The 18,031-nt window shown below is 41.9% G+C and overlaps 1 protein-coding gene across 3 annotated transcripts in view; it reads right to left on the reverse strand.

Annotated features, from left to right (window-relative positions):
* Positions 1 to 18,031, reverse strand: part of MAP3K5 (mitogen-activated protein kinase kinase kinase 5) — a 160,749-nt gene that overhangs the window by 63,445 nt on the left and 79,273 nt on the right. For all 3 annotated transcript variants that reach the window (XM_075924257.1, XM_014580354.3, XM_075924258.1), the window contains exons 4-8: positions 14,393 to 14,586; positions 13,918 to 14,086; positions 12,532 to 12,638; positions 7,832 to 8,002; positions 4,758 to 4,870 (exon numbers count right to left, since the gene is read on the reverse strand). In XM_075924257.1, coding sequence (XP_075780372.1) covers positions 4,758 to 4,870; positions 7,832 to 8,002; positions 12,532 to 12,638; positions 13,918 to 14,086; positions 14,393 to 14,586 — 754 coding nt within the window. The remainder of the gene's footprint in view (positions 1 to 4,757; positions 4,871 to 7,831; positions 8,003 to 12,531; positions 12,639 to 13,917; positions 14,087 to 14,392; positions 14,587 to 18,031) is intronic.

Below are 18,031 nucleotides of genomic sequence, written 5' to 3' on the forward strand. Positions count from 1 at the left end.
GAACACTGATGGACAATTACTAAAAAATAATGCAGCACCCTGATAAGAGACTATCTGTAAAACAAAGGAATCATTACAGTGGAGCTTTATTTAAAGCAATTTAGACTTTCCATGGTGATTACTCAGATGGAAATTATACTTACCATATTGTTTTTAAACCCTTCAAAGCATCATAAGTATTAAAGGTACCTCTCCCCCACCCCACCTTTCCATAGATCCCTCAGAATAGGAACATCAGGATGTCACTGTAGGGATAAGGCCATAGCTGGATTGTCTACATCCCTGCATGGACCTAATCTGTAAAGGTAAATTTGGGGCCTTAAAACATATAATGTAACTTTTAAAACTGCACCTATCATGGGGTTTTTTTTAGTTACAAGCCTCAAGTTTGAAGCCCCAAATTACCTTTATAGACAAGGTCCTATGCAGGGTGACGTGGGGGTTCTTCCTGCAGTAAGCATCTTTTGTTTGGCAGTGAGGCCCACCCCAAGAAAAGACATCCATTAATACTGATGTGGTCCCTTCTCCAAAGACTAGAGATTGTGGGAGAGCCTTCAGTTTACCTGGACCTGTTAACTCACATCAAACCTACAAATTGCATTGTTATCATTGGATTTTACCTCCTGTTAGTCTATCTATATATTTTAGAAATGTGCAACTGTCTGTCTGTGAGTCTGTTCAAGATTGCCTCCTAAATGGTATGAGCTACGACAACTAAATTTGGAATGCAGGGGAGATCTATACTGCAGAGTGTCCACTGGGGACAGCCATGCCATCAAAGGAGTGGCAAACTGGGCAGGGGCTCGCTACCCTGCCTGCCACCAGACGGGGTAAGTGGGGCTCTCCTGTCTGAGAGTAAGGATGTTAAATTTAGATTAATCAACTAATTGAATAGTCGATGTAGTTTGTATCAACTATTCAATTAGTCGATAATAGCACCTATACCGTTGAATTGTAGCAAGAGCCCTGCTGGCTCTTGCTACATTTCAAAGGCAGAAGCACTGCAGGGAGCCTGGGGTGAGCTGGGGACCAGGAGGTGGGAGGGGACGAAAGCTCCTAGTGGGCCCCCCATCCCGAAGAGCTTACAACATAACATTTTTTATTTCATCCTGTGGACCTAGTTCAGTATTCATTGTGCAAGAAAGCAGATTAAAATGGGACTTTTCTTGTATGGAGTATCTAAAAAGGCCCTATATTAGCTCCACATGGGTTCCAGGCATCAAAGAATGGACTGTTTCCGCAGCACAGAAAAGGGGAAAAAAAGGATCTCCTTCAAGGTTCCAAACTAAATAGATTCAGTGGCTTCCTGAGATGCTGGACTCTCTTCCAGAATGATGTTCATCACTTGAATTTACATTATTTCTATTGATCTGCTCCAAAGCCCACTGAAATCAATAGAATAACTCCCACTGATGCTGGATTTCACTCTAATGGCAGGGGGCGTAGAAGTTATTATAGTAAAAAGCTGAAAGCGGATCACAAGTGGCCTCCTACTGTTATGATTTACTGTTCTCTGCCTACACTTATTACTACATAATTAAACTGTGATAACTTGGATATTTCAGAAGTGAAATGTGATGTTTCTCTGAGGCAGTACATTATTCAGGTTGGAACTCTCTGAACGGGATTCTCTGGTCTGGCAGATCAAGAGTGACTACAGGGCTCTGGGTGTATGGGTGAAGGAGTTTTAAGTGCAGGTGGTATTCTTTTCAGTCCTTCCTGTCAAAGGTAGGAGCCCAGGCAGAGACAGGTGCATACTGGAGGTGAATGCCTGGCTGCGAAGATGGTGTTGCCAGGAGGGATTTGGTTTCCTTGACCACGGGATGCTGTTCCAAAAAGGGCGGCTAAGCAGGGATGTCATCCACCTTTCAAGGAAGTGGAAGCTCGTATTTGGATACAGACTGGCTAACCTAGCGAGGAGGGCTTTAAACTAGGTTCGACGGGGACAGGTGACCAAAGTTCACAGGTAAGTGAAAAACGTGGAGACCTGGGAGATGGGTCAGAAACAGGAGGGAGCATGGGCTAGAACAGCAGAGATAAAGGAGGGACAAGGCAGAATCGGAGGGCAAAATCAAATCAATATCTTAGATACCTGTATACAAATGCAAGGAGTATGGGAAATAAGCAGGAAGAACTTGACGTGCTAATAAACAAACAACTAGGACATCGTTGGTATCACAGAGACTTGGTGGAATAATATACATGTTTGGAATACTGGTATAGAAGGATACAGTTGCTCAGGAAGGCTAGGTAGGGGAAAAAGGGAGGAGGTGTTGCCTTATATATGAAAAATGTATACACTTGGACTGAGATGGAGATGGACGTAGGAGACGGACTTGTTGAGAGTCTGAGTTAGAGTTTAAAAGGGGTAAAAAAATAAGGGCGATGTCATGCTAGGGGTCTACTACAGACCACCTACCCAGGCAGAAGAGGTGGATGAGGCTTTTTTCAAACTCACAAAATCATCCAAGGCACAGGTTTTGGTGGTGATGGGGGACTTCAACTATCCAGACTATCCATAGTTTCTTGAAGTATGTTGAGAAACTAACACAGCAGGGCATAGATTATCCAATAAGTGCAGAAGGCTGAGAAAGCTACTGGGGGGGGAAGCTGTTCTAGATTTGATTTTAACAAATAATGAGGAACTGTTGAAAATGTTGAAGTGGAAGACAGCTTGGGTGAAAGTAATCATGAAATCATAGTGTTCATGATTCTAAGAAATGGTAGAAGCGAGAACAGCAAAACAGAGACAATGGATTTCAGGAAGGCAGATTTTAGTCAATTCAGAGAGATCACAGGTAAGGTCCCATGGGAAGCAAGACTAAGAGGAAAAACAACTGAAGAGAGTTGGCAGTTTTTCAAAGGGACTTTATTAAGGGTCCAAAAGCAAACTATTCTACTGCGTAGTAAAGATAGAAAATATGGTAAGAGACCCTTTGGCTTAATCAGGAGATCTTCCGTGATCTAAAAATAAAAAAGGAGAAGTATAAAAAGTGGAAACTAGGTCAAATTACAAATGATAAATAATAAGCAAACAATGCAAGTATGCAGGGGCAAGATTAGAAAGGCAAAGACACACAGTGGGCTCAATCTAGATAGGGACATAAAGGGAAACAAGAAAACATTCTACACATATATTAGAAGCAAGAGGAAGACCTAGGATAGGGTAGGCCCATTGCTCAGTGAAGAGGGAGAAACAACAACAGGAAACTTGGAAATGGCAGAGGTTCTTAATGACTTCTTTGTTTTGGTCTTCATCAAGAAGTCTGATGATGAAGGAATGCCTAACACAATGAATGCTAGTGGAAATGGGGTAGGTTTAGAAGTTAAAATAAAAAAAGAACAAGTTAACAATTATGTAGAAGAGTTAAACCTCTTCAAGTCAGCAGAGCCTGATGAAATGCATCCTAGAATACTTAAGGAGCGGATAGAGGAGGAATCTGAGCCCTAAGCAATCATCTTTGAAAAGTCAGGGAAGTCAGGAGAGATTCCAGAAGACTGGAAAAGGGCAAGTATAGTGCCCATCTATAAAAAGGAAAATAAGAACCACCCAGGAAACTACAGACTAGTCAGCTTAACTTCCGTGCCAGGGAAGATAATGGAGCAAGTAATCAAGGAATTAATCTGCAAACAACTGGAAAAAAATAAGGTGACAGGTAAGCCAGCATGGATCTGTAAAGAACAAATCATGTCAAACCAAACTGATAGCTTTCTTTGACAGAATAACAAGTCTTGTGGATAAGGGAGAAGCGGTAGATGTGGTATACCTAGACTTTAGTAAAGCATTTGATAAGGTCTCACGTGACCCTCTTATTAATACACTAGGGAAATACAACCTACATGGAGCTTCTATAAGGTGGGTGCATAACTGGCTGGATAAATGTTCTCAGGCTACATCTACACCGTGTGTTTTTTGCAGAAGAGGAAATGCAAAATCATTTGCATATCTTGTGCTTCCATTTGTATATCTTCTTCCGATCCTTTTTGCAGAAGAGGTTTTTGCGATGAAAAGCCCTGTATAGATGAGGCCATTTGTTGGAAAAAAAACCCTTTTGCACAAGCGTCCTTATTCCTCAAAAAATGAGGTTTACAGGCTCTTGCGCAGAAGGGTTTTTTTTCCCGACAAATGGACCCACCAACACAGGTCTTTTTATCACAAAAACCTCTTCTACAAAAAGGATCGGAAGAAGATTTGCAAATAAGAGCACAAGATAGGCAAATCAGCATTTCATTTGCATTTCATCTCCCGCAAAAAACGTACAGTGTAGACGTAGCCTCAGAGAGTAGTTATTAACGATTCACAATCCTGCTTGAAGGGCATAACAAGTGGGGTTCCACAGCAGTCTATTTTGGGACCGGTTTTGTTCAATATCTTCATCAATGATTTAGAAATTGATGTAGAGAGTACGATTATTAAGTTTGCAGATGATGCAATCCCTCCCAGATTGGTAACTGCTTTGGAGGATAAAGTCATAATTCAAAATGACAAACTGGAGAAATGGTCTGAGGTATATAGGATGAAGTTTAATAAGAACAAATGCAAAGTACTCCACTTAAGAAGGAACAATCAGTTTCACATATACAGAATGGGAAGTGATTGTCTAGGAAGGCGTACTGGGATCTAGGGGTCATAATGGACCACAAGCTAAATTGAGTCCCTTCTATTTCTAGTATTCTATGATTCCCTATAATAGTGGGGAAGGGAGAAAGAGAGATCATGGATTTGATTTGCTTGTGAATCAGCAAGCTGTAATTACCAACTTTCCGTAGCTCAAAAGAAGTATCAAACTGGTGTCCAGCTGCCAGCAGGAGTACTGCATAATTAATTCCTGATTGCAGGGTTGGCTCTGACTCAAATGCCTTCTTGAACCTAGAAAAAACAAATACAAAAGTTTATTTTCTAAATAATGCAATCTAAGAAGGAGATGATTATACTTTTAGGCACTGTAGTACTTTGCTTCTGTTTACACAATTAGAACCATTCATGCAAGTAAAAATATTACACTGTTCTCCTCTCATGCTTCCTGGTTACTTTTAGAAGTCCAAAATTTGCATATCCTCCTTCCATTTCTCTCTCTCACACATACTCTCCTCCCCCTCTCCTCCTGAAACCCTCCTCCAATTTTAAGGCTTGTATTTAAAAATGCACAAGCTGTTGAATTCTGCTTGCTGAACTTGCCGCTTAATCTACAGAGAGCAGCCTAGAGCGCTAATGAGAACAGCAAATAGCCCCTGAAAGTCAAGACGACTGATGAAGACTTAATTTGTCTTGTACTTTGATCTGACCTCTTCTTTTTTTTTCTTGCACTGTGAGGCTGAATAAAATGAGGAAGGAAATATATGCTCGCAAAACGTTCAGTCTGAGCAAAATGCAAACAAGAAATCCTCCCACTAGTCCCAATGTCATATAATATAGAATGAATAGCTGGGTTTGCATAAAGCTTTTCACACTCAGGCCTTTCTCTTCCATTTTACTTAGTGGTACAGCTGCTTTGACATTTGGAATCCTTATTTCTCTACTGATCTTTTGCGCTACCTTCATCATGCAACAGTCAGGAAAAGAGAAATAAAACACTGATGAAATAATTATCAAAAAGGGAACAAAACTTTTGTTGTTGTTCCAAATTTACAGAAGCCTGTTGGAAACTTCAATTCTGGACTTCTAAATGGTATTTAATCTCTTCTACACAGCACTGTCTACATATGCCTAAATTTGAGAGTTGCTGTGTATCTGTTTAAAACGCAGAGACACCCATACAAATAAACAGAATATAAGCACACAGACAAAGGAAATATAAATTAATCTGTGCAAAGTGTCTGTCTAGACCAGTGCACCTACCTACCATCTAATACGGGGGTGGGAAATAATTTTTGATGGGGTGCCACTCCCAAGATTTTGGAAAGTGGTCAAGGGCTGCACTCTTCCATGGTATTAATGGAGGAGGTGTGGGATCTGGGATGGAGGTTGGGTGCAGAAGGGAGTTTGGGGTAAAGGAATGGGTGCAGGACAGACAATGGGGTCTGGGAGGGAGTTTGAGTGAAGGAGGAAGTGGTGACAAAGGACAGGGAACTGGGGTGAAGGGTTTTGGGATGTGACCTAGGGTAGGAGGAGATTGTGATCTCAAGCAGGAGACTGGGGTTATATAAGTGTATGTGGAGTAGCGGGGCAGGAGCGTGGGGCAGACGGTTAAGGAAGGGAGGGGCTGAGGTGCCAGAGGCAGGTTCTCACCAGGAGACTTACCTGCCTGCCTGCAGAGCTAAAGTAGGGTTGGCAGGTGTAAAATGTCTGGTATTTTCTTTTTTTCCTTGAACAAAAAGCCGGTGGGACAGTGAGCGCGTGAATTTAAAGGTTCATCAAACTCCCCCCCCCCCCCCCCCGCACCCCCAACCAATTTTTTCCCTGCCATGTTCGGGATTTTTTGTGAAGGTATCTGGCAACCCTAAGTTAAAGACTTGCAGAGTATAAAAAGTTTCTGCCTGCTAGGCCATGTGCTTGAGCAAGTGAACAGGAGGGTTGTGCTTTGTGGCTGCCCATTATTCAAACAGGCAGCTCCTATTGGCCAGTGTCTATCCAGAAACCAGCCAATGGGATTATGCTGGGGGCGGGAGCAGCATCTGAATCTTCACCCCACCCCTCTGGACTCAAAGAGAAAGCGCCCCGCAGCAGTGTTTCTGAGCAGCACATGGGGCTGCAGGGCAAGCAGGGGGGGCTGCCTGGGGCTCCCCACTGGCTCCGCGGGCCACATCCGGTGATTTGACAGGCCATATTTTGCCCAGGCCTGATCTACTACCTAAAGAACAGAAAGAGACAACACAACGGAAGACCTCATTCAGATCACAGGAGCACAGCAGCTACTTTTTTTAAAATTGCAATTAGTACTTGTGGTAGGAGTTGGCATAAAAGTCCTGAAAACTGAAGTCTTCTATTTATAGATAAGATAGATATACCACGGGCAGCAAAAACAACACTACGATGCATGTTGAGGGAAGAGGGAGGGACAATTCCTAAAATAAGGGCTATTTGAAGCTACTCAGAGTCAAAGAATGTTATAAGAAGTTCCTGGAAATGGAATTTTTGGCCGAGGGATTGCTCACCCCTAAGCTCATGTGATAAAAATAAGAGTTTTAACGTTGTCATTTTAGAATCTATTATATACTTTGAAGAGTTCGTTTGTTGGTGGATTTGTTTGTGCAAAATAAAGTAAGACTTCGCGATTACCTACGATACCAAATTTTGCATAAACAATCCTGCCACTTAAATTAGTGAATGTACTACTTTTTACACTGGAATATACTGGAATCCAAAGGTTTAAATAATTATTTTTGTTTTTCATTGGAAAAAAGTTATGACTATTATGATTAGAGTTCATAAAAATATTGCTAACAAAATTTAAATCGAGTCGCCCCATTCAATTGTCATTGTGTGCAAAGAAAATGTTCACTGTTACATATCACAAAATAATTCGAATTAGTTGTGGCAAGAGTAATGGAAGTTTTATGAGTTTCTGATTCAAGTTTACTATGTATGGTAACTGTTCAATAAAATGAATAATGTTTGAAGTTGAAATCCTACAAATTTAAATCTGCTCTTTTACTTCCCTTTTGCAAGCACATTAATAGAAAATTCTATTACACATATTTAATTTCTTGAATTTTCCTATAGGTGTAATCTGCACAAAATGATGTTGCCTGGTCAACGATGGGCCTCACCGGCTAGATGTAAACAACTGAGGCTAGTGCTTTAATAGCTTCTTTGTTTGGTAAAAAATGAAACGTTAAGTACATTGGATTTTTTTTAATCCAAGCAGACACAAAGAGCAAGAACACTTACCAGATTATCCCATTGTCTCGGCTTTCTATGTTTGTAAAGCCAGAATCCAAAAACAGATCTTTGTAAATTCGTCCCACTAGGCAGTACATATCTGAAGCTACCTGACTTTCATGTTGTACCAATGGCATCATAATTTCTAAAGCTTTTTGTCTATCTCCAGGTAGATTTCGCCTATTAAAAAAAAAAATCACATAGATGAATATATCTACCTGAAACTACTATAGGAAAGAACATGCCAAGATTTGCTTGCCCTGCATTAATGAACATTGTACATTTTTGGCTGGTGAAACATCTTTCAGAACCAGGCCACGGACATTTTCCCCTTTACAGAAGGCCACTTTTTTGTACCATTTGATAACTCTCTCCTACAACACACCACTTTGATCCAACTATTATTTTATGGAAAAAAAAAAATTCAACCCAGCAGCAGTTCTCAGATTGCACGATAGGAAACACAAAGCAAGTGCATGCTCTTTAATGTACCAGGAGGGAAACAATGATTTTTAATTTGCAGTGTAAAATCTCTTATCCCCTCCTTATATTTTGAGCACAAAATGAAATCCCAAAACAACAAATTCCTAGGAAAATAAAAAGGAGAGGACCATGGGAGTAATATAACTCTAAGAAAAATATTTCCTATGAGTACACAACATAGGACATGTCTAGACTACATTTTTTTTTTTGAAAGGAGATATGCAAATTTGGTGTTAATTTGCATAACTTCTTCCGATCACATTTTCAAAAGCATGTCTTTTGAACATGAAAGTAGTCTGGACGCAGGTTTTTTTTGGGGGGGGGGGAACCCTTTTTCGAAAAAAACCCTGCTATTCCTTTAAAAAAAAAGCGTTTTACACGGTTTTTTCAAAAAAGGGTTTTTCCCCCAAAAAAACCGTGTCTAGACTACTTTCACTTTTGAAAGACCCGCTTTCAAAAATGCGATTGGAAGAAGATATGCAAATTAGTGCCAAATTTGCATATCTCCTTTAAAAAAAAACGTAGTCTAAACGTGCCCATACTGTGAGCATTAGATACTTCCTAACGTATCACAGTTAGCATACTAATCTTCATTATCAAATTTTGTAATTTGTTCAAATATGACTTAATCCAGTAATGAAATAGCAAAATGGCTTTTTTCTCTGCACAGAATATTCTCTATCTTCTTTGGTTTTGCCCACATATTTGATTTTTGGAGTCCTATGTAGAGGTCTAGGTTTACATGATGCAGTCTCAGTGCAGGGAGCTGGATATGATGACCTCTTGAGATTCCTTCCAGCCCTACATTTCTATGATTCTAGGATGCTTCCATTAAAGTCAAATGGCAAAAATCCCATAGACTTCAATGCAAGTAGGATTTGAGCCATCATAAAACAGACTCTACTTGAATGGAGATGTAATAGAGGAACACTCTTTCCTTTGTGAACTGCATCCTCATTTTGAATCTGTTTTGTTGGGATTTGTATCAAACACAGAGGTCAACAGAGGGAAGCAGATCATGCTTTCAGCTGTACCACAGTTTAGTTTTTAACTACAAATGCTACTGAGTCTGAAGCAAAGCATATGCAGATCAAAACAGACTGCTTCAACAGTCTGTTAACTACAAAAGTATGCAATCTCTTTTAAGGTCTTCACCTCTAAGATGGGATTTTTGCTCAGGAAAGAAACCAGGCCTCTGAAGAAAACTGAGAAAGAAAAAAAAGCATTCTGGACTTTCAGGTGCAATGGGCTATGAAATATTCATGCAAGTCACATTATTTCCAAGTTTTGCCTGGATTTCTAGATAAGGACTTATTGCAAGTGACCTTCAAAATGTTGTTCTCACATCAGAGAGATAATTCTCAAAAGTCACACACATCACAGAACTGTTTCTCAATGTTAGACATTTAGATATTAAGGATTTTGGACTTGTGGATGAAACTTAAATTGGATTAAGGTTAATTCTAACCTATCAAGTTTCTCTTCTCTTATGTTCATTATTTAGACTTGTATTTTTAGGACTTAAAAAAAAGCCAAAGCAGGTGTTGAGTGGCTTCTCCAAATTGCATGAGCCAAATCTACAAAACCAAAACAAATATAAAAATACATCGACAAATATTTTTCACACAGGGTCCATTTCTATGGCAGCTGTGCAAACGTCTGATAAGGTGAGCTAGCCAGAAAGCACACTGTCACTGCAACGCAAACCACTCTTGAAGCAAGAGTCTAGCTGCTTAGTATAGGATTTCACAGAGGACACCAAAGCTATTTCTTCCATGGTACTCAGAAGAGCACATGAAATGTGACTCCAAAAAAAAAAAAAAAAAAAAAAAAAAAAAAAAAAAAAAAAAAAAAGCTACACAACAGGATATGTTTAACAGAACTAAGTGATCAAAGAAGAAAAAATACCTGCAAAATAATGAACCACATTTCAGCAAACAATACATTACAGCTTTCTGAAGCACATAAGAACATTAGGCTATACCCACTCCGCAGTCAGCCAACCTATACAACAGGGGTGGGGAGACTGTGCTGGCACTCCAGCACCCTCCGCTCCCCCTCCCCCCCGCAAAAAGTCTATTAGGGTGGGCCTCCCTAAGCTCTGGTGTGTGAGAGGAATAGGAATTTGGTGAGTGTCTTTCTCAGTCAGGGGCCACAGCAGTGAGGGCTGCTGTTGTTTATTTTTTTGCTTTGCTTTTCACTTGTGTGTTGCCCCCAACTGATTTTTCTGTGGGTCAGTGTCTTCTGACCCAAAAAAGATTCCCCACCCCTGCTATACTATTATGTTGAACTGGTAAGAAAACCAATAAACAAACAAACAAACTCAGGATCTACCGTATTTTCCGGCGTATAGGGCGATTGGGCGTTTAAGACGACCCCCTATCTTTTTAATTAAAAGATAGGGTTTCATCTTATACCCCAGTGCCCCTCCGCCTCCTTTGCTCCTGGTGTCCCTGGTCTGCTGGAGATGGTCCCCAGCAGACCAGAGGCACCGGGAGCAAAGCCGCCAGGAGCGCCTGGGCTTCCCCCTCCCCCCCCGCCGGAGCCCCTCCGCGGCTTTGAAAGCCTCGGGGGAAGCCGGCGGGGGGGCATCCAAGGCGCGCATGGGCTGCCCCCCCGCCGGAGCCCCTCCGAGGTTTTCAAAGCCGCGGAGGGGCTCCGGCGGGGGGGCAGCCCATGCGTGCCTGGGATGCCCCCCCCCCCGCCGGCTTCCCCCGAGGCTTTCAAAGCTGCGGAGGGGCTCCGGCGGGCGGGCAGCCCATGCGCGCCTGGGATGTCCCGCCACCGGCTTCCCCCGAGGCTTTCAAAGCCGCGGAGGGGCTCCGGCGGCGGGGCATCCGGCGTACAAGACGACCCCCGATTTTTGGGGGATGTTTTTTAACTTCAGAGGTTGTCTTGTACGCCGGAATATACGGTACACAGATTCTCCATTTCCCATGCAGCCCTATTCCAAATTTCAGCCCGTCTCCCCCTTTGTTTCGGTCAGCAAGACTGAGTGCACAGCCATAGCTCTACAGCTGTTGTAAACTCCATAAGCAGATCCAGGATGGAACAGCAGCTGGTATCCTTTTTTGTTTTGTGCATCCTCTCCTCAGCTTACAGGTGGTGAAGAGCTGTAGGCTCTTGTCTCTGATTGATGGTTTTGGGCACTCTATGGCTGCATCACTGTTTTGACCAATCAGCAGCAGGATTTGTCCAATCGTTGAGAGTCTTCCCCATCTCATCCTATGATCACCACTAGGGTGAAGTGAAAAAGGGGTGTGTGAAGCCTCTTCATCACTTCCGGCTGAGGTCCATTTTATAATGGTTCATTCTCAGTGGGGGAACTGGCCGAGATACCCCTCTAGATTCCTCAAGTGCAGGCTATCAGTCTTACCGGTTTGGCTGTCTATAACTTGTGCTTTTTAGGACAATGAGCAAAACAAACAAAGCAGAATTATTTTGGGATGAGAAAGGAACCATTTTATACTTTCATTGCTCTCCACAGGTAAAGGTCTTCATGTTTTTCTTTTGGTTCTTTCCTTTACAACCTACACACTCTTAAAAACTTGGTTTGTGTCTGGCTGATTCTTTGGTTCTTGTTCAACCCATAAGAGTCACATTTGAGCACAATATATGGCACATTATGTATGTGCTAGCAAACAGTGGAAGGGAAATTAAAAGACATTTTTAAAAAAAGACAATTTTCTGTCTGATGTTTTGTTTTGCTTAAGGAGCTTTACTTTTTGCATCCAATTAGCATCATTTATCAGTCGGTCTCCTGACATGGCAATAGGAAATCTCGTGTTTAAATGATATCTAAACCAATTTGACTGCTGCCACATTGCATCTTTTGCACCCTGACAAAATTTGGCTAATTAATTTGAATGCATTTTATGGAACATTTATTTGGCTTTTGTCCCACCTCATTTTCTGTTTGCTCAGAATCAGGTTTAGAAAGCCAAGATAAATGCTGATTTATACATATGGAAAGATAAAGTGAACTCCCATGCTGCAGGAAGAAGAACAAAGAAGGGCAAAATGGAATTTGAATGAGAGGGAAATTTAGTTGGGTGATAAAATTCAGAGAGCCCTGAAAATGCTTACGGCAAAATATGAGACTAAGGCCTGTGAGAAAAAAAATCCTAAAAGGGGGTCTTTCAATAGGATCAACATGACCTGTGGAGAGTTTGAAGTAAAATAATAATCAGATGATTATTTCACAGAAGAGAAAAAAATATTCTTACCTGTTTAGTGCAAATGCATAATGAAACTTCACATGGTCATGGGAGGCCAAGTCAAAGGTAGGCAGCTTTTCTAAAGTTTCTACCAGTTTCACAATGGAATCATAATCCTTCAAAGAGAAGGGGAAAGTAAAGAAGCTGAGTGATTGATACCAGAAAAATCTATATAAACTCTGCTTGTAAATTATCAATTTGCAATTTCATACAGAAAGAGCTGGCATGAATTCACAATAAACTTTATGGATTTCCATTTATTCAATCTCATATTATGACTGATGATCTCACACTTTTATTAAAAGGAAACATAGTGCTTAATGTGAAAATCAATAAAGTCACATGTGCTGAAATACATAAATATAGATTAATATATTCTTTCATGGAACAAGAGCTTTTTGCTTTTCTTGTCCCATTTCTGTAAAATTAGCTTTAGAGGGTAACTCGGTATTATCTTTTATATTAAGACAGGCAGATTATGTGGATGTGTTTGAATTATAAAATATCCTGAGGCTCTTAGTGAAAGTTACTGTCTAATTGAATTTTATTAATATTTGTCCCTCAATCCCTAAAAAAAGGATTATTACATCAGCTTTTGCAGAAGCTCATGAATTTAAAAGGTAGTCTCGCTTAATCTACAGATGTAAATTTAAAAACCATCATTAACCTATGATCAAAAAAATAATTAAGTGTAAAGAGGCAATACAACCATAATAATACAACAACAACAAACTGCTGGTTGTATTAACCGCTGACAAGTGAGGAGATGTACACACTATAACTGAAAAATAAAGCAAGAAAGCATCAGTCAACCTGGGTTTTTCATTAATTTTAATACAGCTTGAACCTCTGTAAAGCGGGACTCTCTGGTATGGCAACATCCATGGTCCAGTAGGACCACAGGTGTTCCAAGACCAGAGAGAGTCAAGGTGGAGGGCCAGGTGCCCGGTTCCGCACAGCTGGGCTGCCAGGTATGTGGCAGTGGGGGCGGGAGGCCAGCGGGGCAGCAGGACTGGAGGTGAGCTATCCAGCATAGCAGAGAAAGTTGAGGGGTGGGGGGAGGGGGGGGATCAGCAAGGCAGCTGGGCCAGCGGTGGGATGGGGAACCAACCGGGAGGCTGATTTCTGGGCCAAAGCTGGAGGGGACGGACTGGTTGCAGGGGGGCAGAAATATATTCCCCTGGTCCGGCAAAATCCCTCACCCAGGACTAGTCAGGTCCCAAAGGTGACAGACCAGGGAGGTCCAACCTGTAGGGTCTATAATACGTGCAACAAATGCACTGTTTTGTTAATGAACCAATTTGCTTACCACACCCTGTAAAAACAGCATGCCTTTTACAATGCAAAAGAAAAATAACTGAAATAATACATCATCTCTGAACAGCTAGGTCATACCTGAATGTCTCTGTAGGACAGTAGCAAGTTTATTACAATGTCTGCAGACAAGAGTTCAATATTATCCACTCGCTGTCGTATCCTTGCCAGCTCTACAGCTAGCTCTTTGCCCACGTACCGGTTGCGGGCTTTCCTGATATCATTAAGAATGGACTCCCGGAAATACTGGCTGTAATTAAACAAATTGTTTTAGACATTTGAGCAAGGACTGTCTTATATTAACCATTTGTGCAATACCTTAGGACAGTGGGGCCACAAGCTTATAACACAATACGAATAAATGAAATAAATCAATGTATTTTTTAAAATAGTTAAAACAACAGTTTTTAAAATAGTTTCATTCAATTCAAATTATTCCATGGAAAATGCTATAGAATTGTTAAAAGATAGTATAAGTCGTTGCACCTCCCCAAGGAAACCTATCATCAATAAAAATGTATGTGTGTATTTCATGGCAGGATATGAGAGCTCTTACCTTGAAGTGGCCTGTGCCACCTTCAAAAGTTGAATGAAGCGATCCACCAAAGGTAAACATATTGGCCCAAGGAATAATTCAAAACTGGGCTGCATTAGCTCTGTTAGTCCCTTCATAAAACTGCTGTCACAGCAGTACACCTTGTTGTGTGGAGTTATCATATATGGAACAAATATGTAGTTACCAGTGCACATCTGTGGGGAAAAAAAGATGCAACAGTTAAGAGTTATTTCATTCTTAACCCGCAAGTTAGAAATAATTCTGAGTGAAATCCCGGCCCTATTGAAGTCAATGGAAATTCTGCCACTGACTTCAGCTGGGTGAGGATTTTGCCTACATCATTTAGGATTATGCAGTTTAATTTTCAGATGGAATATGAGGACTCTCTCAAATATATTGTTTTTGATTTCTCAATTGTTTTCATAAAATGGGTCTTTTTAAGGCAACGGTCACCAATCAGTAGATCAAGATCTACCGGTAGATCCTGGAGCCTCTGACAGGTGATCCTGACTGGTTTCGCCTGGAGGCTATCAAATTCCAGCACTTCAGCTGCCCCTCCTCCCATCGCTATGTTGCTCCTGCCCTTACCCTTGGAGCTGCCTCCTGGGAGCCTCCTACTTCCTGTGCAGGGTGTGAAAGACATAACAGGGAGATGCAGATATCCTGTACTTCATCTTCACAGACTAAGCAGGGTGGAGCTTTGAAGAAGGGGTGGGGAATGAGGTGGGGGCAAGGGCAGATGGGTTTCAGGTGGATCCTAGATTGGCTTAAATTTAAAAAGATGATCTTGTGCTAAAAAAGACTGGAAACCACTCAACTCATTATCTTAAAAAAAATCTAACTACTTTGGTAGCCTGACAGGATGCCCCATGCATCCCAGACTGTCACCTTAATTCTAAAGTGGTAAGTAAGATGGATTGTTTTCAAAATTACTTCTATTAAAAGGGTAGCATTACAACCCTTGGCAGACTTGGTGCACAGTTTAAGTCAGCCCCACAGATGTTGCAAGCCATGAACACTGCAAGCCATTTGCATTCTTTTGAGATAATTATGTGATGCTAATAATCCTCCTATGGACTGGAAAATTACTAAAAATAGTTAAGCCCACTAAGCTTTTGACATCAAGAATTCAAATTTCCTTCTGTGTTGCAAAACCCATTTGCCAGCAGTGCCTACAAGCATTGATTTTTCTTGTCAGAAAAAGTATCTATATACTGTAATGTTTAAGAGTTACCACATTCTAGAAACAGCTGCTCTACATGGGCATTCGCGTATCTACCCTTATCAATGGATGAAAGCAACTTTTCAGACGATGCACCTAAATTTGCCCTCCAAGTTGAAGAGGAGGCTCCTTATAGTAATACCAGTGTGCAGAATGTGTACTGTATGTCAGGGGTTCCCATTTTTTTTTTTTTCTTTCTGAGATGTCCCTCTACAGGCTATAAAACCTCCAGGACGCAGCAGGGGAAGGAAGGAGGAAAGAGGGAATTAGGAAGACCTTTCACCATAGGAATAATTTGACTTCTATTTGAGGGGGGCAAGGGCCTGCAGGGCTTGGGCCAGCTCCGAAAAGTGGGGTCCAGAGAGGGAGCCCCACCTCACCCCCAATTCACCTCAGAGCAGGCCACCCACATGTTTGGGTCGTGGGGGGCCACAACCAAAAAAAATATCATTCAAAGGAAGAACTCCTCTTAAAAAGTCTGAGAGCCCCTCAAGATGCAAGGAGGGGGGGTACCTAGAGGGTGTGTGCAGGCAGGGGTTGCTCAAGGTGCAGGTAGAGGAATAGGCAGGGGATGTCTGTTGAGAGGGCTCTCTCTGCAGTGGCTGCTCCTGGAGCCAGGTGTCCCCCCTTCCCCGGCAGCTTTTATTAGCTGCATGAGCAGTCAAAGGGGCCTGGGAGCTGAGGAGCTGCTGCAACCCTGGTCACCAGCCCCAGACACCAGTAGCAGATGGGGAAATGCTACTGCTACCTGATCCATGGCACCAGAGGAGCAGCTCCCCTGCACTGGCTGGCTCTGGCTTCCCACTTAGAACCTGGTCAGAGGACAGGTTCTGAAGAGAGGTGGGAGGAGAGGAGGGACGAGCTGCCCCCTAAGGACTGCCCCAGTTTGTAGCTTCAGGGGCCAAGACCCTTGTGCACACCCAATTCCGCCCGTGGACTCAGGGCTCCTGCCCCACAGCACTCAGCTTCAAAGTAGGAAAAGAGGGTGCTAGAGCTCCTTGCTTCAGCCCCCACATCAATCCCAGCTTCAGCCAAGGGCTGGAGGTACTAAGTTCTAGTCATGGAGCCTTGTGGCATCCCCCGAAAGAGCTCATGGCCCCCCCAGGGAGCTTCAGACCACTGACTGAGAACTACTGCTGCATGCTACATGCACCAAAGGAACATGTGAGCATCCTAAGCCCAGTGAATATCTGCATTTATGAAGCACACTAAAGGACTCCAATGGGATCAAGACGTCACTTCAAATTTGTATTCCTTTAACTAGTGAATTGGATTTCAAAGTACCAGGGCCACTTTGAGAAGTAAACTGCACGAGTTCCTGCAATTTTGAGCCTCAAATTATTTTCAGGGTTTAGTGGTCCACAGGCCAACCCACTCTCCTTCAGCAATGGAAGGGAAGATGTCAGCTCACACACACCTGCTCAGTTTTCATGGATCATAGATTCCAAAGTCAGAAGGGATCATCCAGTCTCACTTCCTAAACAACACAGGCCACAGACTTCTCCAAAAGAATTCCTAGAGCAAATCTGTTAGAAAATCATCTAATCTGGATTTTGAAATTGCCAGGGGCAGAGAATCCACCATGACCCTTGGTAATGGTAAGTTCTTCTAAAGTAACTCTCACTGTTAAGCATTTATATCTTTTTCCAGCCTCAATATGTCTAGCTTCAACTTCCAGCCACTAGATCATGTTACACTTCTCTTTGCTAGACTGAAGACCCTATTAACAAATATTTGTTCCCCATGTAGATACTTATAGACTGTAATCAATCACCCCTTAACCTTCTCTTTGGTGAGCTAAAAAGATTGAGCTCCTTAAATATCAGCATCTGTCTATAATGCATGTTTCCTAATACTTACATGTTTCTGTAGTGGCTCTTCTCTAAACCCTCTCCAATTTATCCATATCTTCCTTGAACTGGACACAATATTCCAGCAATGGTCACATGATTGACCAACATAAAAGAAAAAGAGTCTCTCTATTCCTACTCAATATGTCCCTGTTTATCTGTATTGAGTTAATCCTTTTGGCCGCAATGTCACACTGGAAGTACATGTTCAGCAGATTATCCTGGGAAGTAGCGACTCTGATAAAGATTTGGGAGTATGAGGGATCATGTTCCTGGCCTATATCCTGGCCTATATACTGTGTTTCTAGACGTATACATTTATATTTAGCTCTACTAAAATGAATATCGTTGGCTTGTGCCCAGCTTTCCCAAAACTTTCAAACTCTGGAGCTATAGTTATATCCACCAACCAAATGTACATAGACTAGGAATGTTAAAATATGATTAATTATGTAAATGTATAACCACTGAAAATGTCAGAGCTTACACAGTTACATGCGGAAAAGAGCAAAGTGGGGAGCAGTCAGTTTCCTGCTGCTCAGTGGCAGGGGTGGAGGGGGGAGGAGA

Source organism: Pelodiscus sinensis, chromosome 3 (assembly GCF_049634645.1).
Source record: "Pelodiscus sinensis isolate JC-2024 chromosome 3, ASM4963464v1, whole genome shotgun sequence".
In the NCBI taxonomy this organism is placed as follows: domain Eukaryota; kingdom Metazoa; phylum Chordata; order Testudines; family Trionychidae; genus Pelodiscus; species Pelodiscus sinensis.